Source organism: Passer domesticus, chromosome Z (genome assembly GCF_036417665.1).
Source record: "Passer domesticus isolate bPasDom1 chromosome Z, bPasDom1.hap1, whole genome shotgun sequence".
Taxonomy (NCBI): domain Eukaryota; kingdom Metazoa; phylum Chordata; class Aves; order Passeriformes; family Passeridae; genus Passer; species Passer domesticus.
Window position 1 is genome coordinate 20,710,833 of NC_087512.1, and position 20,922 is coordinate 20,731,754.

The 20,922-nt window shown below is 38.5% G+C and overlaps 1 protein-coding gene and 1 long non-coding RNA gene across 8 annotated transcripts in view; one reads left to right on the forward strand and one right to left on the reverse strand.

The window, feature by feature from the left end:
* ZSWIM6 (zinc finger SWIM-type containing 6) overlaps nucleotides 1-20,922 on the forward strand; it is a 114,925-nt gene that overhangs the window by 29,237 nt on the left and 64,766 nt on the right. The window contains exon 1 of one of the 7 annotated variants that reach the window (XM_064404162.1): nucleotides 73-195. The exons of 4 other annotated variants lie outside the window; for them this stretch is intronic. Coding sequence is in view for 1 of the 3 variants with exons in the window: in XM_064404159.1 (XP_064260229.1) it covers nucleotides 17,301-17,379 (79 nt within the window). In the remaining 2 variants the exon portion in view is untranslated. Of the gene's footprint in view, nucleotides 1-72; nucleotides 196-9,925; nucleotides 10,033-17,285; nucleotides 17,380-20,922 lie in introns of those variants that run through there. 2 more of the 7 variants (XM_064404161.1, XM_064404159.1) reach the window with 2 other exon arrangements.
* LOC135290263 (uncharacterized) lies at nucleotides 4,714-9,573 on the reverse strand. Its single transcript, XR_010352998.1, has 2 exons — nucleotides 9,478-9,573; nucleotides 4,714-5,525 (listed from the first exon to the last, which is right to left on the reverse strand). It is a non-coding gene; the product is annotated as an uncharacterized LOC135290263 (long non-coding RNA).

Sequence of the window (20,922 nt, forward strand, 5' to 3'; positions counted from 1 at the left end):
TACAGGTGCAGTTTATCACAGAGAAATTGACAAGCAAGGAAAATAGCTGCAAAATTACATTTGAAAACTGAATTTTTTTAAAGTTTCCTTTCTTAACAGCAAATATTTTCTTGAAAGTGGCCCAGAGGCTCTCAGTTTTCAGTCTGTGTGACTTCCGTGTACAGCAAGACTTGCAGCATAAGCAATTCCATGCAGGTGAGGGGATAACTAGATACCAACTGTGTACTAATTCATTTTTTTCCCTTTTATAATGAAAAGCTGGGGTTTCTGTTTGCAGTTCAACCTAGAAACTTGTTTTGAAATGGAGCAGCAGACAGCTAGCTGATCTGTGCTCCCTTCTACTCTTCCTTCTTGTTTGAGAAGTTACTTATGTTTGCAGAAGAAAAATAGTGCAGTAGAGTTTAGAAAAATAGAAAATTAAAATGTGTTTGATTCCTAAAGTTCAGGTTTAGGGTGTGCTATTGTTTCTGTTGTTCTTGTATTAAACAGATTTGTTCTTTCTGGTTTTTGATTACATTTAAGAAATTCAGGGTTGTGTTTCAGAAGTAGAAGTCCAGGAAGTAGGGATTAAATAGATACAGATACCATCTTGTAGTCAAAATTTTAGTCCATGCTCACAGAAGAAAGTGCAGTAATGATACAGCATCACAGATGTTTGCAGGTAATTCCTCCTAAATAAAACAAAAACATGTTTTGGAAGTAAGCAAGCAGTGGATTCATAACTTCAGATTACATGGTTGCACCCATCTCAGAATTTTAATTTATGCAAATCCTCATGTTTTAAAGTGGTCTTCCTTTAGGTGAGCATAGGCCTTATTTTCTGCTCCCTGCCCCAACAATTAAGATCTTCTAATGTCTTTGAATGTTAGTGGAAAGCCTCAAGCATATTATGCCATTACCTCTAAATGTGTAAGGATGAAATCCTAGCCACAACCTAATTGTCAAATACTTGCTGCTTTTTGGGTGTTTTTATTTAGGTGAACCTGAATGTACTTGGAATCTGTAAAGCTGTAGTCTTCCTACATATTCTAGAAGACATATTGAGCAGGTGGAGATAAACTTGAAGGAAAATGTGTTGCTAGAGATGACAGTGCTTTGTGAGTGCTTTAAGTGCTTTGTTTAGAATACACTGCAGAAATACTAATAGAAATAGATGCTGTGTTGATCTTGAATGTAATACAAAGAATATTTAAAAAATACAAAGAATATTTAAAGATAAGTTTATATACTCTGTAGTGAATCACTGAAGATGTGGGACTAGGCAAAAATGTAAAATGCTTAGTATGATGCCAGGCACAGGAAAGTATCTCGAGTACAGCAGAGAACTTATAACTATTGCATTAGTGACAAGTGAGCTTTGTTCCTTCATGTTCCTTTCATGCTGTGAACAGGTTTAATAAAGTACTTGTTTCATCCATCCCATCAATACAAAATTTTGCCTTGCCTCTTCATTAAAATTATTTTAATCCAGTCATCAAAATAGTTAAGAAAATATCTGAGTACAAGGCAGGTAGAGCAAATTAGATTCTTTGAAGTAAGAATTGATTAGGGAGAGTTTGGAGTTCTACAAGTCCACACTGAAATTAAATAGTACTGGAATTTATGGATTGGAGAGCATGTAAATGCGTTTGAAATTAATACCCAACCAAATGAGGCAAATGTATATTCTCAGTCCAAAAGGCAAAGTTATTTAGGTCTAAGAAACTTGGTTTGCCAGGGCTATTTGTACAAGTATGTCTGTAGAGTTTTTGTTTTGTTTTTGTTTCCCCCCCCGCCCCCCCTGACTTATGAGGAAATTATCAATTAATAAAATTAATCTTGGCTGGTTCTGTTCTAGTCCTGTGCCTCTGCAGGACACTACCTTTGTTACTAGAGAACAGTATGATCGAGGCAATATTGGGGTGTTTCTGGTCATCTTTAGAAGTTCTGTGCACTGTATCCAGTTTTGTGTATACAGTTTTGTTTTGTTGTCAACGTGACAAAATGATCTGAAGCATGATAATCCTTTTCTCTAAATAAAAGTGACAGGATGGGCTAACTTCTTGCTTTTTCCTAAAATTTTTGGAAGAAAACATGTAGCTTGGTGAGGTTCACACTCTGTTGAGCAGTTTTGTTTCTGTTCAGCCAGAGCTGAGTCCCTCTCTTTAGTTCAGAGTCTTTAGGTTAATAACTTGTTATTTTGTCCATAGATAGATCATGAGGCAGCTAGGATGAAAACATACTTCTTTCCCAGTTCCCTTGTTCTGCACCAGGCAGTGAAACAGCAGGAGAAAGTGGTTTGTGTACATCAGTAGATTCTACCTAGACAATTTCTTTTGACTGCAGAGTGACACTCTTGTTCTAGCCAACATCCTCCTGGAGAGAGAAGATAAAATAACTCAGAGAAGTATTTGTCACCTTAGAAGTAGATATTACAGCAACCAAGTCTGTAATTTTCACTGCAACCAAATTTGTCACAGCAGTTAAATATTTTGGTTTCATCTGTAAGGCATTAATTTCTTCACCTTCTACCATACTTAACTTGTCTCTTCAATCAAAAGGCTCAGAGCATGAGACATGGAGTGGATTCTCAGTAGGAGTTTTGGCATAGCTTTGGCTATGATGTTATAATTTATGTCCTTACATACTGACTCAAGTATTATACTAGATAAAAGTTGAGGTCACTACCACCTCATAATAAGACTTTTTAGAAAAATGCTTATAAAAAGTTGCATTCTCTGAAGTAAGAGCAGTGAAGGTTTGAAGTAGAGAATTTTGATTATGATGTTGTCCTTGAGAAATATGGTAGTTTAGGAACAGTAAGAAGTAAACTCTTTGTAAATGTTTTTGGTATTTCATTATTGCTAAACCCTTTGTATTAAAATGTAGGATACTCTTCTCCAAGGAGGTTTCCCTAAAGATCTTTGGAGAAGGTGACTTATACAAGGGTGGGTTGGTTTCTAGGTCTCAATTTTGTGTATCCAGTTTCTGGCAATTTGTTTGTTCCGAAGCTTCAAGAGACTTCCCAAGAGTTGCTGTTTTGAAGTGACTAAGAGGGTGGGAGGCAGCTAGTGTGCTTTGAACTTCATTTTCTCAGTGGGGCTGCCCTTTAACAAAGGCATTCTGGATCAAATTCTGAGACCTCCATACTGTTTTCATTAGTTTCGATGGTCCTTTGCTTTTAACGTCCTATCCTTAACTTGGGACAAAATCCTTTAGCGTGTCATGATACTAATGACCATTCTTCCCCACACCCTGCCTCAGCATTTTGTAAATGGAAGTGGAATTCAGTGCTTGGTTATTAACTGAATATTACCTCTGTAGGTGGTGGTGTTGCTATGATGACATTCAGCACGTTTTGGATTTTACTAGTGTCTCTTTTTTTCTGTAATGGTGGCTTTTCTTGGATTGTAAATTTGTTGTCCATATTTTTGGCATTTTTTGGATGGGCTTTGAGTCACTAATGCCTCCTAATTTTGCCATATGAAATGACACCCTTCAATGGTCTTGAAACACTGTTAGTTAATTTTATTTTCTGTTTTGTCTCAGCAATACCATTGTTTTAAAAACTGGCTTTTATATGTTGGTGCAAGGCAGGAATGTTTCAAATTTTTTGAACCATTAAAATGTCATTAAAAAGGGGTAATTGCTTAGAACAGTCTGTTTTAAACAGGTAGTTGTCTAGCAGCCTATGAACTGTGTTTATTTTAAGTATCTGAAATTCCTTCTTTATGTAATGATTTGTGTTGTTCAATACACAATTTTAGGACTGTACTGCTGGAGCATTATATACTGTTTTTTTTAAACCTGTGATGATGACGTCTCTTTGCAAGAGTTACAGTCCTGAGTAGTCTATGATGCTACCTTACAGAATATTACTCTTTATCATGGGCACTATATTATAGGCAGAAAATACAAGGAAGTTTCTAGTTTGAACTAGGACAGCCTTTCGTAAGGGATAGAAGATAGCACAGTAAACTCCATCAGGTGGCATAAGGGGGACTTGTGTCTCTTGTGGATGCTTGACATGTCAAGAAGACAGGTTTAACTCTTGTTAGATATTTAGAAAACTGTTCAGAAAGAGAGTAACTAGCAATATATACCCTGAACTGTGTCATAATGAAATGCAGAGGTTGAAAATTATAGAGTTTTTCACTTGAAATTGCAAGGAGTTGAGGTGCGTATTCAGAATGTCTGTGTTCTGTGGAAGTGTTCCTAACAGTACGTGGTAGTGTCTTGTTAGCTGAAGATAGTCATGAGAGTAAAAATTGTTCAGGGACAGTTTTCTTGTCAGGTGGGTTATTTAACTAACATGTAAGTTCTGGGCCTTTTACTTTGAAATGCAGTAGGGGGAGAATGAATGTTAGTGAGGTGTGTATTTTCACCTACTATCTTTGTACGGAAGCTGTGGCATTTTAGTTTAGCCAGTTTTACTTTGAAATCTACATTTCACACTAGTGAAAACCTTTTAAAATGGCTAATATATAAAAGTTTGCAAGTACACTTTACCATGGGCAGTGGGACTCTGTATATATTTTGTGATTCACACTGTGGTTTTACTTACATTTTTCTCAATGTCTGTATAAGCTTTCTCTTATAAAAAAAAGAGATGTTTTCTTCTGTCTTTGTGCTGTTCCTTTACTTAGGCAGAAGTGTTTTGGTTTGGTTTGGGTTTTTCCAGTGTTTGTCCTGGCATGGTGATGTGGATCAGGGAATGTAACTAGTGAAACATGGTGAGGTTTTTATCATCTTTTTTAATTTGGATGGGGGTTATTTCCCCACCTCCTGTCTGGGTCCATTCATTTATCACATGAATGACCATGTGAAAACACAGAGAAGAGTTTTGGTAAAACTTGATGAGACAGAATAGAAACAAAAATAAGTGTCAGTGGCTGGTACCATCTTCTGCCTTCTCCCTAATGCTGAAAGTAATGCACGAGGTCTCACCTGCAGGTGTGTTAGCCTGAGGTGCTATGGATTTCCCAATCCTAAACCATTAATAAAACATTTTATTACCTTATTTCTTCTAACCTGTGCTTATGCTAAATCTTTGTCCAAGGAGAAGTGGGGTGTCCCCTTTGTGTCTGGCTTACCCAGCTTCTCCTAGCCAGCTTTAAATTACATCAGGCCTGGCTGATGAAACTTTCTGAAAGACAAGATGGAAGGAGGAGAAACTAACCATGTCCTGCCACCCAAAACTAAATACCTGACAGCCAAATTTCCATTCCCTTCAAGTGACTCCTTCAGGGATTTGATTTAGCTGGTGTAGTTCTGCATGTAAAAAACACCATGTAAAAGCCTTACTGGACAAGCTTCTTCCTATTCCTTTGCTGGTAGAAAGAAAATAAAAGGAATGTATGCTGCTTTGCTCCTTCAGATATATTCAAGTTGGCTGGAAAAATGTTCCCTCTGTAGTATCCGTCACTCCTTAGCAGGGTTCATGAAATAGCCTGATGCTTAAAGCTTTGATATGCCACAATGCAAGCTGGTAACACTTCATTGAAATCACTCCATGTTTTCATACTTGACTATCCATTGCAGGATACCTGTAAGGTAGGAAAGGGACAAGGTGTGGTTTTTTCAAATTCCCTTTTTAAACCACTTATGAATGAAAATTGGTTTTGCAGATGTGATCAAGAAGATGATCTTTTGAAAGTGCAGGGCTCACAGTAGAAAAACATGTCTTAGTCTGCAAAAGTGACATGCAAGACTTCACTTGGTTATTAAATAGAACTCAGAGTTGCCAGCTTTAAAAAGGGTGCAGTTTAGCACCGGAGTTTGTCTTCAAAAATATTAGCAAGACTAGTGATTTATATTTAATGGCAATAAAAACAAAAGCTATTTATTGACTATAAGAGCTGCTTTAGTGTTTCTCTTTGGAAGTGAGAATGAAGCTCCTGAATAGATGGTTTTGGAGATTTTAACTATATAATCTTTAAGTTGAATTGTCCTTTTGCTCCCCTTCACTCCCTTGCTCACGTGTTGGGTTTTTTCCTCTCTGGATTTCCTTTTCCATTAGAAGCTTTTTATAATCATTCTTGTTTTAGAAGAATAATTTGTTTAGATTTAGTCATTGTCTTTAGCTGATTGTAGAGGAGATGTCAGTAGATGACTAAAGAGTTTTTTCAGTGCTTGAGTACACTGTCACTCCAGTATTTCTCATTCATCTCCATTACCTACCTGTACTGTAGTCTACAGTATTTATTATTTTGTCAGCTTTGTGCTAGATACTGTGTAAACTCAATGAGTCCTAGCTCTGACAAGTTTATTCTTAAATTATGAGGTAAAAGGTGCACCAAAACAAACAAAAAAAAGTGAATGAGAACAAAGATGTGAACAATGTGGTTTCTTTCAGAGTCTAAATAGGTACATAATTACAGTAGTAACTGGCAACTAAAGTGTTCAAAAATCATGATTAACATCTTCTGAAATCAAAAGGCTTAAAAACTAATTGGTAAAAGCTTTAGAAGGTAATTTTGAAATGTCAGAGTTACTTGCTTCTTGTAATGCTTTAGTTTTTTAAAAAACTTGTTTGAAGTCTTCAGACTGTCCTCTACAGATTAAAATAGAAGCTTAAAACAATCCAAGGGGTAAAAAGCAGACAGAAGTAAAATTTATTGTTTTAAATGAGAGAAATGGCAAGTTGAAAGCTATGATATAATGTAGGAATGTGATTGTTTTAAGAAGACTTCTGTAGATAGCTGCCCATGTTATTATCAAGATGTTCAGCTTTTTTGAATGGTAAACTGGTAGTGAAACACAAACCTGGTGATACTAAATGTGCTAGAATCAATCATTTTCCTGTTTTCAAATCCCAGACAGGAACCAGAAACAACGCATGATGTGGTTGGCTTCTCTGCTGATGACCTTTTTTGAGGGCTACTGAGACAATTAAAATAGTGATACAGTAAAAACCAGCCAAAGGACATAGTTTTCAATGACAGCACTACCTGGAATTACCATGAGGTGGAAATGTTATAAACATGGTGAAAAGTTAAACCTAAATGGATGATGATTGTCCACTACTACATCCAAAAGTAATTGTCACTTCGATTTTGAAACACTCTGTATTGTCTCAGGATGTATTTTATCAGCAAAGATGATTTAGGAACATTACTGTAACAGAAGAAAGGTATTTTTTAAGAGCTCATGCAAGTGTCACAAATGAAAACTTCAAACTAGAAAGATGGAAGCTCAGTGATGGAAATCTTTTCAATGCTGCTGTCAGTTACCCTGTGGACTGTTTTTGTCAGTTTTTGGAGTTGGCATTGTTAGGGCAATTTTAGGAAGATTAATATGTCAGTAAATCTGTGAATTGCATATTCTATCACTGCAGTGATAGAATAGATCAGATACAGCAACAGATCCTGTCCAACTCAGTTACCAAATACATTTACAGGAAGTACAAAGCCCATGTGTAAAGCAGAGACCAAATCTGTAATCATCAAAAGACTTAAAAGTCATGGCCCCAACAGCAAGTGTTAAGTCATCCCTTAGTGTGCTGGAATTTTGTGTTGTATACACTGATAAAAATATTTCCTTCAAATATTTGGCAGTTTAAATAGCTATGGGGAACTCTCCATTCAAATAAGGGCCCTGGTGCTTTGAAGACACTGAACTGATTTATTCCATGCATTTAGACACTGGCGTCAGTTACGCATTCAGATAAAATACTTGTTGTAGTTAGCTCCTCAATTCGTCCAGCTTGCCACCACGTGTAATCTGGGCAAGATTTATAAAACTTAACATAAACAGAATTGCAGAAGAGATAGGTATTTGTTAATATTTTAAATTCTTCATGCCACCAGTTAAAATTGTGTATGCCACATATGTTGTAGTTTAATTATGCTCTTTTGATGGCTGGAGCTTCTACACTTCCTAAAAGAGGTGGTTACAGAAGGCTGAGAAAGGGATTCTTCTTGAAATCATGCTTTAGACTGCATACATGGGGGAGTGTGAGAAAGAGATACCTCTTCTTTTCACCCATCCTACCTGCTCATTCAATTTAGAAGCTCACTATAATCTTTCAAATTAAAATGTAGCATGAAAGTACCATGGCACAGAAGTCAAAGCTTTTTTGTTTTGCTTTAAACTGTCCCTGTGCAATCTTGATCTGAGGAATGCTAGATGAGATGACTATCTCCCTGTTCTGTTTTCTTAAAGTGGGGAACTTTAAAAATCAGAACTTCATTTTCTGGTTAAGAACATGAACATCCATTTTAGGAAATCCAGTTTGTAATTAAAAATAAATTTAACTGTGAGCTTAGGAGTCCTTACCAGTGCTGTACTTGCCTTTCTTCAGGAAGTACATAGATTTTTTTCTTTTTCCTAGGGACACCTGACATGGTTACAAGAATATGATTACTTAGGTTGTAAGTGACACTGGAGAGCTGGAAACAGCTGATGAAAATATCTGTGAAAACGTTTCCTGTTTTTATAAATTTTTTTGGTGTGCATTGTTAGCAATTTATTTGCTGACAGAATTAAAAACTATTGTTTTGTTATAGATTAGTTTAGGTGGGCAGTATCTGTAATGCTATGATACTGAGGTCACGCTGACAGTCAAAGACTTCTATATGATATTTCTTAGGGTGACCACTACTTTAAAATAAGTACCCCTTACTGGGTAAGGTAGTTTGTACTGGATAGATGTTCACCTAAAATGGCAAAACCTCTATATAGTATATAAAAGTATTTTTTCAAGGCATGCTCTCTGAAAACCAGAGCATAACTTGATCGGGTGGAATATGAATCTGAACAGGAGAACATGACAGGATAGTGTATTGTGAGTTCTTTATTCGGGAATGGTGTCATGCTGTTGCTGATACTTGCACTTCTCAGTATTAAACTAGCTTGAGCACTTGTGTTTAACTTAGTCTTAAAACACGTTTTTCAAAAGAGGATCAGGGTAGTGAAGCTTTTTTTTTATTGCTTGTCATTATTCTTGGTCTTACTTGCAACACAACCAGTGTGTGTTTGTAGGGGGCGAGTTTGGGCAGCAATAGTTCGTGGATGTAATGGAGCTACAGTCTGGGACCAGACGTCTAAAAGTGGGTTGTTACCTTCAGAGAGTCCCAAAACTGTGTGGGTGGAGTGGTGGAAGGAATTTACTATACTGTCTTCACAGCTCTGGAATAGGAGCCCTCTCAAAAGTAGTAGGGCTGTGTGAATGGAAGGTGAAAACTACAATGTTGTGACTTTCAGAAAGCTTCCTTAATTTTCTTCAGAATTGTAGAGGTATTTGGAAGACACATTAGATAGAGTAGGCTGTAATAATCACAGCTATTCTTAGTCTTCTTTCCACCTCAGGTTTTAAGACGTTACTCTGAGCCGTCTCTCAGGCCTCCTCCGTGTGACCTGGGCGCATCGTTCACGCTGTGCCCAGTTCTGTGCTCGGGTGAATCAACCTGCGCGACCGGCGGCACCTTCAGGTTTCGTATATGTATCATACATGAGAACGCGATTAAAACCAGAGCTGCTGTAAATACAGTGTCGTACCTGGCTATCAGCATGCGGCCTTGCGTAGAACCGGAGGAAATTACGGCTGTGAGTGTCCTGCCCGGTTTGCATCTGCTGGGCGGTGCTGGGGCTGGCTTTCCTCACTTTCCAACCCGCAGTCACCGGCGACCGGGACGGCGATTCCCCGGTCGGGACAGCCTCCCCGTTCTTCTCCTGGTGTGCCCGCGGAGTGGGGCCGCGACCCCAGCGCCGCAGGGGTTAAGGGCGGCGGGGCCGCGGCGTTATGCAAAGCCGTGAAGTAAAAAGGAAGTGCATTGCAAAATGCTGAGCTCAGTAGCCTGGCTCCCGGCCAAGCCCTCGGCTGCCTCGGCACAGCTGAGGGCTCGGCGCGCGCTCGCTGGCGGCGCGGGCCCGCGGCGCTGTTGAGGAATGCCGCCGCCGGTGACGTCAGCGCGGGCCGGCGGTTCAGCCGGGGGACAGCGGGCGGGCCCGGCCGCGCCCGTCACTGCCGGCTCGGCAGCTTAACGGGAGAAAACGAGGGGCTCGCTCACGCACCCCCTCCGGCCCTTTTGTCTCTGGTGCTCAGTGGTGCAGGTGAGCCCGTGAGGAGCTCTGAGCTCGCGGCGTTCCATGCTGAGGGGTTTTGGGAGGCACTGTTGGCGCTGCTGCCCTGCCTCTGCTGTCCGCCGGGTGAGACCAGTACCACAGCAGCAAAGCACCGTCAGTGGTGCCGTCACGGCCCCTGATTTCGTAAATCAGGGGAGAGCTTGTGTAGGAAGGTACTTTGAGAGTGGCAAGGTCATAAACTTCTTAGTTAAAAATGAATAATACTATCCAGGTTTTGTGTTTGATTGGGTGATGCTTCTTCTGGGTGGTACTCTCTTCAGCTCTTTAATCAGATTTCAGGGTGGATCTGTGCTTTTGGATTATTATTATGAAACAAAAGCAAAAAAAAAACCCTAAACCTGGACAATATCCAAGCTTGTGTAAGAGTGACAGAAAGCATTTTTCACTGTCATCCTTACTGGCAGTGCAGGTAAGTGGAACATTACTTAAATGTTTCCTCTTACTGAAAGGATTTTGGGAGGCTTTACTGGTTGCAGAAACTTCTGGACTGTCTGGATACTTGCTTAGCAGGTCCAGGCAGCTTTTTGGAAGCTGCTCTCTTGTTTTATTTTTTTTTTTAAATTTGTTTTTTTGGGGTCTACGTTTCTCTTCTATAACCAGTCTTGATGCTTGTAGTCTTCACTGTTAAATCTGCAAAACCTCTGGGGCAGTGCTTCTCATCACATGTCCTGCTCAGTGTGCACTTGTCACAGTGGTATAATGCTTTCATGTAAATTAGAGTTACAGGTTGCAGGACTCTCTTCAGAGTTTAAGTAGAAATACATGATGGAATTTTTTAATGAATGGTTCTGTGAAGGAGAGGTGAGGTGGAAAAAAACTTCCAAGAGAAGCCCTTTTCTCTTTCATCACCCATTGTTCCTGTCCTGTTAATGATATTGCAGATATTGGTGACATTGTATAGACCTGTTCCTGATAGAGCAACTTTTTCTTGCAAGGCAGGTCTAGTTCATGAAATTCACTGTCGAATGGTATTGGGGCCAAGTCTTAACCAGAGCCAAAAACCATCAGAAATACTAGTATGGAAAACATATTTTAAATTTGATACATCATCTAGTGGTTGGTGTTTTAGGGGTCAGAAGTAGTAAATTTCATTTGTACCATTGTAGTGCTGCATGACTCTGTGTGAGTCACTCTGCTTTCTCCACTGTCTTGTCTGTTGCAGATTATTATTAAATTTTATGACTGCTGCTGGACACTGCTGCATACCACAGTGGTGCCTCAAGTTCTGTCTGGAGCATCAGGGCAGTAGTGACACAGTGTGACGATGAGGAAGCCTCTGTGTTGTCTCTGTGAATCAGACTAGTTTGTACCTCTCATTCCACTGAGCATGATATGGGATTTCCTCTTAAGCTGTAAAATGACTAAGTCTAGTTAAATGCAGCATAAACCATATAAAACAGGAGTTTGGATCTTTCAATCTTTCTAAATATTGCAAGCTATTTAACAGGAATTGCCTACACTATGCTTGAGCTCTGAGAGACTCATTGTGGTTCTGATTTCTGAAAAAAAAGGCCACCAGATAAAGCTTAACATATTACTTCTGAAATTCACTGTCAGAGGTTTAATTTGATATGTGGAGATGAATTTTGCTAGAATGCTTGCTTTTTTATTAAATCTATGAATTAACATGGCAGAGGCAATATTATTGTGTAGTTGGGGTTTTTTTTTTGGTGTTATGGTAATATGGTTCCTCATATTTGATGTTTGACTTCTCTTCAGAGCCTGTTTTTATGTGCAGTATGCATGTTCCCTGAAGTGTCTTGTCATCATGACTCATAATGAAAGAAACTTAGAAGAAGTTCTGAGAGAGAGACTCTTTTCCTGTAAAGAAGGGAAGTGGACCCAGTCCTGTATCTTCTGAGAAATCCTGTGCATTTACTATCATTTTGGAAAAAAAAACAAACCCAAAAGAAATACCTCTCCCCCAAGCAGAAAATAAACAAAACCCACACAAACAAACACCAAACAAACAAACAACAACAACAAAAAAACCCAAAACAAACAAACAAAACCCCCAAAAAACAAAACAAAACAAAAACAAACAAACAAAAAACCACAATAAAACCAACCAGCTAAAACCCAGAACTACAGAGCCGTGCTGCAGCACTGGTGCCTGAGTGGCACACTTTTCCTTTTCTGCTCTACTGGTTGATGGTGCTGTCCTGTATCAGTTTTTTTCTGTCCATACTGAAGCAGTATTACCAGTTCAGTACAATGTCAGTGTAAGTGTGCAGGAAGAAAATGGCAAAAGACTTAAAAAAAAATCTAATATTATCTAGTAGCAATCCCTTTGCATTATAGGCATTGCATCACTCTGATAATGGGCAGACAATATTAATCAAAAGAGATCAAAGGTGCAGTAAGTGCCTTGTGTGTACTAATTTGAGTTTTCAGGTTCTTTATTTCCCTGAAAGTGTGTGAAGGGCCATGTTGGGTTTTTTTCTGTGTCAGTTATTTTGGCAAAGGGGTGCTTGGGGTGAATTTACATCCTTAAGTTTTAATACCTAAAGATTTGAAACTCAGCATGCTCTTACCTCACTTCTTTTCTAGAGGCATTAACCAGAACGTAACTTCATATACAGCTTCTACAGAAGCTACTTTTGTAAGGGCTGTCATTAAGACACCACATCTTGTTCCCCTGCTTTTCCCCCACTATATCAGTTTTTGGGGGCATCCCATCTGGTGAACTCCTGAATCCAGAGAGCTGAAAGTGGAATACTGTCACAGCTAGCAGATAAATTAGGAATAATAAATTAGGTAGTTATTTGATTAGGTAAGAAAATAACACCCAGCAGAAACCATTTCCTGAGTATTATGAGTAGCCAAAAGTAATTGTTCTTAGGTGCCGAAAACACATTTCTAATGGTTCTGAAAGGAATCCTTTGCAGAAGTTGAGTGTAAAAGTTTTCCAAATGTCTCCTACCTATTGTTCCTCCCCCTTTTTTTTTCATGTGCCGTACTACAAGACTGGCTTTTGTTCTACAGCGTTTTTTTTTTTTTAGTTTGCATGGAGTAGGGATGAAAATGCTGTCTACCTTTAAAATATCAATTGGTTGGTTGGTGGTGTTTCTTTTTTCCCCCCTCACTCTCCTTTCTGGTTTGGTGAATCAGGAGAATGAAAATCTCTCTTGATGATTGCCTTGATGGGATTTGGATATGGTAGTGGTGACAGGTAACTTTTCTTTCTCATCCCATTTGCTGTGTATCGTTTCCTTGTCCCCTTCTCCTTTCCCAGATGTTTGGCAGCTTTCTCTTCAGGTCTGTCTGTCTAGCCTCCCATATTGTGCTTATACCAGAATGTGAGCCATTGTGTGGGACAGAATTATTGGTGCCCTTTTCCAGAACATTGTGGGGGATTGAAGGAGTCTCAACTGAGCAGCAACAAGGAGAAACTGAATGGTAATGTCTGTGGAAACTGTATACAAAACACAGCATGTCGCTCAGAGAACTCCATTGCTCAGCGTAGACTTGATGCAAGTAACTGGTTTGACTGTCATAAATTATGTATATTTTTCTGTAATTATTTGAGTAACAGTAAAATAACTGTCCCCAGGGACCTGTTGCTAAATATGTATAAGGAGCATTTTCTCAAACATTTGTTGAAATCAGTGCCCATTTGTTAACTTTGTGCTATTTTATCTTTTTGATTCAAACCTTGTTGTGAATCTGTATCTTTTTAGTTTTAATTTTGATTTGACTATGTTCTACTCTTATACCTTATTCTATAGAATATAAACTGTGTTTTATGACCTTTAGTATGTAAATGGCACAGGTCATTGTGCTGGGTGTATCTTTTGTGTGCCTACCAAAGCAAGACACCAGTTGGTGTGACTTGGATGTGGTTGGCCTGTGCTAGTAGGAGGCCCGAGGCAGCAGAAGCTGGATCCTGTTCAGTTAGAAAGAATTTGGTTATGCCAGGAAACATAACCTTGTTCTAGCCTTGAGGCATATCACAGAGCTGTTTGGTGATAGCTGGCAAATTCTTGTAACAGTTTGGTACTTGTGTCACAAAGATACTGTAATAGTACATAGAGATACAACAACTCTCAAAGCACTAGTGAAATGCAGACACTGCTGTATCTCTAGGAGCAGACTGCAAGAGTGCAGACAGGGTTTCATGACATTTTGAAAACTTTCTCTTGAGGCTATGCTTTTTGAAGTGACAGTTGCTTATAAATGATATGTTGTAAAGCTAACTGAAATAAAAAATAGTAAGAAAAAATATTCACAGGTTTTGATATAGTTGCTCCTGCCTGTCTGGAATTACATGGTGTTTTAAATAAGAAGCTATTAAAAACCTATTCGCTGCAAATTGGGTAATGTAGAAGTACAGTATCTGGTTTTTTATGTTGATAGTGGCACAAAAAGAATAATTCCTGTCTATTCAGAAACAACTTTTGTGGGTAACTGTGTGATAATAGTCTCTTTTCCATGCACTGGTGTTTCAACAAATAACATAAAAAACAATCACAGAAGAAAAGTGACAAAGCATTTATAAGCAGCTTTATGCAGGCTGAGTTTTCTTCTTTGCTCGCTGTTTTTTCCTGTTTTGGCAAAAAGCAGCAGCAGATACTCTTCACACTCCCACACAGGTGGGAACATGTAGAAAATTTTGCCTTCACCTGCCTGTGTAAGGATCTGTTATGTGAAGTTTTTTGTTGCCTTCAAAACAGCAGCTGTGTTTTGTATTACCAATTTACATTTTTTAATGTGAACTAGCGCCTGGGAGCTTTTGTTCCTATAGGTTACTCTGTCACTGCGTATTTACTGTCTGGTTGTTATGTGAAGCAGCATTGTTAAAGATGCCATGGAGTATCTGGGTTTCTTTGAGTCTTACACTGGCTGGAAGTGAATTGTTATATTTGGTAATTGATATTTGAGCTGTTCTTGAGTCTGAAAAAGTTCAATAGATGGTTCTTTTGTGGTGGTAAGGTTTGGACAATTCTGAATGGTGAATGTTGGCTTGTTGTCCTTAAATAAAAATTACTCGTTAGAGGAAGCATTAAAACCCAATTCCCAGTGAATTCTAGGTGATATTTTTTGGCAGTCAGGGAGGTATCCCAGAGAGATTGCCAGCATAAACACTGTGTGTGCACTACCATATGCTTCTTCTGTTTCCCCCCTCCTCTTTGGTACAACTATGTTGGCATTGACTTCATCAGCCACTATTGTTTAAGCTGCTGGAATTGAACTGGTGCTACCAATTGTTTGGGAATTACCATCTAAAATCAGAGTCTCTTTAGCCAGCAAGACCTCCATGTGGCAGGGAACATTGTTTGCAGGTTGTTGTCTTGCTTCTGTTGCTGGGAAGGGGACATGAATGCAAGGCAGCCAGACAGGTTTTGGACAGCTGGAGAAAACAAATGATGAGGTATACAGTTTGAGCAAAAGCTCATGCGATGGGCATAATTTGAGTTCAGCATGATATTTTTGTGAAGAATATTTATGGCTTTGTGAATGGCTTTTTAGCTTGTAAGTTTTTAATAGAAATGCAGTTCTATAGTTTAGTCGATGCTGATTTTGAAAAGCTGGTGGAAACCACAGATGCTTTCAGAGGTGGAAAGCCTAGTGTTAGAGAACCTGGTCCCAAATACTTCCAGTTACCTAGTTTAAAAGTTCATAGGATTTGTTTATTTCTTTTAAAACCCTCAACACTTACGTAAATAATTGTGTTTGTGTTTTGAGTTATGATGTAGTTTATTAAAATCAGGACTAGGAAGATGAGCAGTATTGTGTCAGTGCAAAGCATTCTCGAAAGCTGTTTCTTCTGGTGGGGATTTCACCTTGTGAATATTGGAGCTTGTCTCTGTGGACAGGAAGGAGAAAGTTGTATATCATATGCAAGAATTATTTAGTAATTAAAAATTAGTTTTATTAGACACCTTTTGAACTATTTGCTTAATTTCTTAGGTGTAATTAAGATATAGTCACCTTGTACTGATATGGATGTAAAGTCAATTCCTAATTTGCCTGAGGAGAAGGTTTTTTCCTTTGGAGATCTGGCTGTGTATTTCCCATTTTCCCTTTACTTCACCCCAAGTTAAAGAAAAAGTCATTATCAATTTAGAGCAAAGAAGTGAATAACCATTTTTAAAATTCATGTCCTCAAATGTTAATTTGATGCTTTGAGGCATAAATGACCTTTTTAACCTGCCCAAACAAAGAAATCATAGACATAACCTCCTTTGTTCTAATACAGCAGGCTGCTTCTCAGGGAAAATTTCCAAACCATTCTGGCTCCCTCTTTTCAACTACATTAAATTAAACTTTGTCCTTTGCTAAATTTGAATTTAGATGTGTATGTGTTGTTGGAGACATAGTAAGGGAGTCTATACAACGTGTGCAAAATTGCTTGTGCATTTCACCTCCTGAAACCCAGGGCAAGTGAATAATGCTTTCATTCACAGCTACCCCAGCTGGTATTGTTTAGCACTGCAAAAGCAGTTAGGTGTGTGTCAGAAGCTGAGGAAAGGATTAAAAGGGGATTTCTTCTTGTTTCAGAACTAAAGAGTGAGGAAGAAAGGGGGGAGGAGAAGAGAAATAAAACAACCACCATTTCTTGAAACTTTTCATTTAACTGTTTGGATTGCTATATACACCTTGGAGGTCAGATTTTAAAACTAAATATAAAGGTTTCCTAACTTCTAGGGATTTCAGTGAGACTGAAACTGTGATTAAATGTATAATGTAGAAACAGTAAAACACTGGGTGCATCAATGGCAATCTGTCATTATCAATTTTACCAGATAAAAGAAATACAGAAAAGGTCAGGGTGGAAGATGTAAGGCAATATTAAAAAAAATAGATGCCTTTATACAAGGTAATGTTTTCTTTTCTACCTCTATCCAAAAAGAAAATAAATGGAATTTGGTACTTGAATAACAGTCTTCTCTGCCAGCTGTGTTTGTAATAATTGAAAGTAATCTCTTGGAAGAGTGACATGTTTCTGAAGCAAACAACACATTACAAGCTTTTCCTGTAGAACATAAGTAGAGTTAGAGTAGTAGTCTGGTGTTACAGTTCTTATAGTTTGTCTCTTTTTGCTTATCCATATTTTTTGCCTTTTGCCAACAGTGATCTGCAACAACAACAAAAAAGTGTATTTAATTATTGAATTTGTTCTGACTTCAGAAATTGAAATATGTCCTTTAATTGTTCACTATTTTTTCCCATTACTTATCTGTTCAGAGGTTTACTTGGCACACTTTGCTGCATAACTTGGATTGGCCTTGTTTATGTACAGCACAAAGCCTGCTGTTAGAGTCACAGACAGATGTGAAAATGCAACACCTGTCATTTTCAAATACTCAGCAGGTAAGCAGTATCATAACATCTCAGGATCACATTGTTACTATTCATTAATATTGTGTTGCTCAAATATTTTATGTGAAGTGTTACTTTATCTTAGGGATGAAAAGCATGTTATGAAAGTATTTGAGGAAAGTTAATGTGGTTCCTTCATTTTTTAAGACCTTCTGAAAGCTGTTTTGTATAAGATGAGAAGAGAATACCTACTTTCTTGCTTTCTGTCTTTGCCTTAGTAGATGGTTCGTGTATAATCCCTAATGATAACTTTCCTGACACTTAGGGATCCATTCGCAAAGATATTTAACTTTGATAGATTCACTGATTTCCATGCATATTGTGTGATCTATCATAAAATTTTGTCATAATGGGTTTTTTTGGTTGCTTGTGGTTCATAGCTCTTTATGGTTTGATCCCTAGCAAGAAGAGTCTGTACTTACAACCTGAAATCTTTTCTGAAGCACTCAAGTCAGATCAGGCTAAAACTTGTCTGGGTGCTGTCCTTGTTTCAGTCAGATTGGACCATGTCACTTCTCAGATAACCTCAGTTCCTGTGATTTGAGAGAAAGAAGAAATAAAGTAAAAGTCTAGCTATTGCTTCAAAAAGACTGATTTTTTTCTAAAACATCAACTTGTAAACAATTTGTAGGTCAAGAAATACTGCTCTCTGGAGGAGAACAAAGACTCTTCTACTAAAGTCTCAGCAAGATCAGCCTGCAGAGTTTTTCTGGGCTGTAAAGTGCTTGATAATCTGCTGTGTTCGTTCAGATGTAGGAACAAGCTGTTACTGCTACAAGGAATGTGTATGCATTTACCAAACCATACAGAGTTCCTGGTGGAACATTTGGGACAAAACTACATAACTCAGCTTATTGCCATAAGTATGAACAACTCTTCTTAATTATCCTATACCTTATTAAGTTTGCTGTTGATTCAGATTGCTGTCAGACAGTATTTTCTTGCATACAATCCCATGTGGTTTTGCTTTAAATTGGTGCAGCTGTTTAACTTCTAGTTATGCATATTTAAAGCAACTGCTAGATTCTCTTATATTTGGTTATTTGGGTACTGAAGTTAATAAGTTTGTGGATGGAGCGTTAGGTGATGTTTTCATCATGGCAGAACTTGGAAAAACACCTTATTGTAATTATACTATCATTGTCTTGTATCCAGACAAAGCTTATCTGCTCTCTGAGGCCATGGCCTTCATTTAAAGATTGAATTCTGCCATACACCTGTAAGATATCTACAAAGTAAATTGCTGAAAATGCTTCTTCACCTGTTCAGCCTTGAGTGTGTTTTGTGCTACCTTGACAATTCAGTCACAAAGAACCTTGGGTTTGTGGCTTCCAGGCCTGATTAATATAATATATTGTAATTAAAAAAACCCCACAGGCTCTTTTCCAATTTAAATATTACTACTGCTTCCAGGACTTCCCCAGCTTTCATTGAGCATTGTTTCAGATTAGTTATAATTAAAATATTTGTTTTGTTTACTATGGCCTGGACTCTGGGAAGAACCCCTGGAATAAACCCATGCCTTCAGTGTGGTGTTGGGGTCTCTTTGAGAAGGCTCTATGATTTGCTGTGTACCCTAAGAATGACCAGAGGTTCTACTGTGACAGAATTTTCATGTTGTATTTCTATAGCACTGATAATTATCCAGAATGGAATTACAGATAATACAAGATACATTTTTCTTATTTGGTCTTCACATGTTCTTCAGTCACTGTTACTTCTGGACTGTGAGAGTGCCAGTGGCAAGTGAGTTGGTGAAGAACATTGAAGCACTGAAATGGAAAATACAGCAAAACAGAAAGCTACCTTTATTTAATTTTTCTAAGTACAATGGTAACTGGCTTGATAAAATAGTTTACACTTTTCCATTTTTTTAATGTGAATTACCAAATGGCATTACTTAATTTTTTTTTACTACAGCTGCTGGAGAAATGTGTGCACAGCTATTGTTTTTGTAAACAGAATCTAGTAGCCAGATGGCAGTAATGTTAAAAAAGTTGAGTGATGTGGTTTAGGAAACATCCAACTGGAATATGCTGTGTTTTGCTAGGTACCATAGATTTAGTATCCCGTGAAAAACTTTTAAATGTTATTGCTGCAGTGGTTTGAAAGAACACATAGACTATTATGTAGAATACAAATAATGCTTATTAAACTTGTAGTTGATTCATTCCGATAGGTGATCCAAACTGCTGTCAGACTGTATTTACTTATACATAAACAAATGTTCTTGTCTTCTGAATAAGTATAACTATTCCAAACCTAGTTATGCATATTTTGAACAACTGTTAAATAGTATTTTTCAAATAATTTCCAGGTTTGTGAAGACTTAAATTATTCAGTATGTCATTTCCTCACCCTTACTCTCTTGCATTTCCCTGATTGAAAGGTTGAGACTTAGTACATTTGGCTAGCTGCTGTATGACTGGAGAACTGCTCGTGAGGGAAGACTATAGGCAGGGCATATGTGCTTAGGGTAGCTTGCTGGTCTTGTATTTTTAATCTGCTGGGTAACTGTTTATCATGATGCATTAAAGCAGTCAGCTTAGTTCCAGACAACTTGTCTGAAACTTCTGACAAGTTTCAGAAACTTGTCTAGTTTCTGAAAGTAAGTTACAGACTGGAAGGTTCTTGGCATCAACTTAGACACAGTCAGACTTATTGGGAGATAATGAATTGGATTCAGTTCTTGGTGACCCATGTATGGAAACATACAATCCTTGATTTATTAAGTAGCAAATCAGCTTTTCTAAGACATGAAGTAAGTATAATGAATAAATGGTGGCAGACTTCTTTCTTTTTAAAAAGTGGAATAGGTCTTCCTGCAAGGCTGCCTGTCTCTTTCCCCTCCCTTCCCCTCCTTTTGATGTGGGAAAAGTCTGCATTGTGGAACAGTCGAAGCAAACAAGCTGCACGCCCCGTGCCCCCATCCTGTCTAGACTGCCTGTTCCTCGTTCACTGCTCTTCTTTGGGGCTGACATTACTCGCAGGTTGTGCTGCTCTCTCCTCCATGAGCAGCAGTGTGGGCTCTTCTCTTCATTAGCAGTTCATCTTCTGCTGTGCTAGGCATCTTCATCTCAAGTGGGTCAGTCTGCCCTGCAGACTATCTCCATACAGACTTCTGCTTGTCAGAGTGCACAAAATAGGGTGTAGTTTTTTGGCATCTGTAGCCTGGTGCCAGTCTGGGCGTAGGGGCACAGGCATTTATTCAGTATAGCTGTCAGCCTGGCCACTCTGGTGTTGAGCCTTCTCACCATCATTTTGCAATGGGATGCTCTGCAGTCCATGATAGAAGAAGAAATGTATCCCTCTGCCTGCCTCACCCTCTGCAGACAATCGTTGTGGATTATGAGTAGAAATAGTACTCTATTGCTGCAAACGTTAGCAAGCTGGCTCTGGTGTGTTAGAAACTTTTTCTCTGCCCTTTGAAATGGTAGTGAGTAGTGGTGTGCAGCATCCAAATGTTGGAATGAGAGGCTTCCTTCCAGCAAAGCCTTTCGAGTTCTGAGGAAAAGAGAGCAAAACAAACTTCAT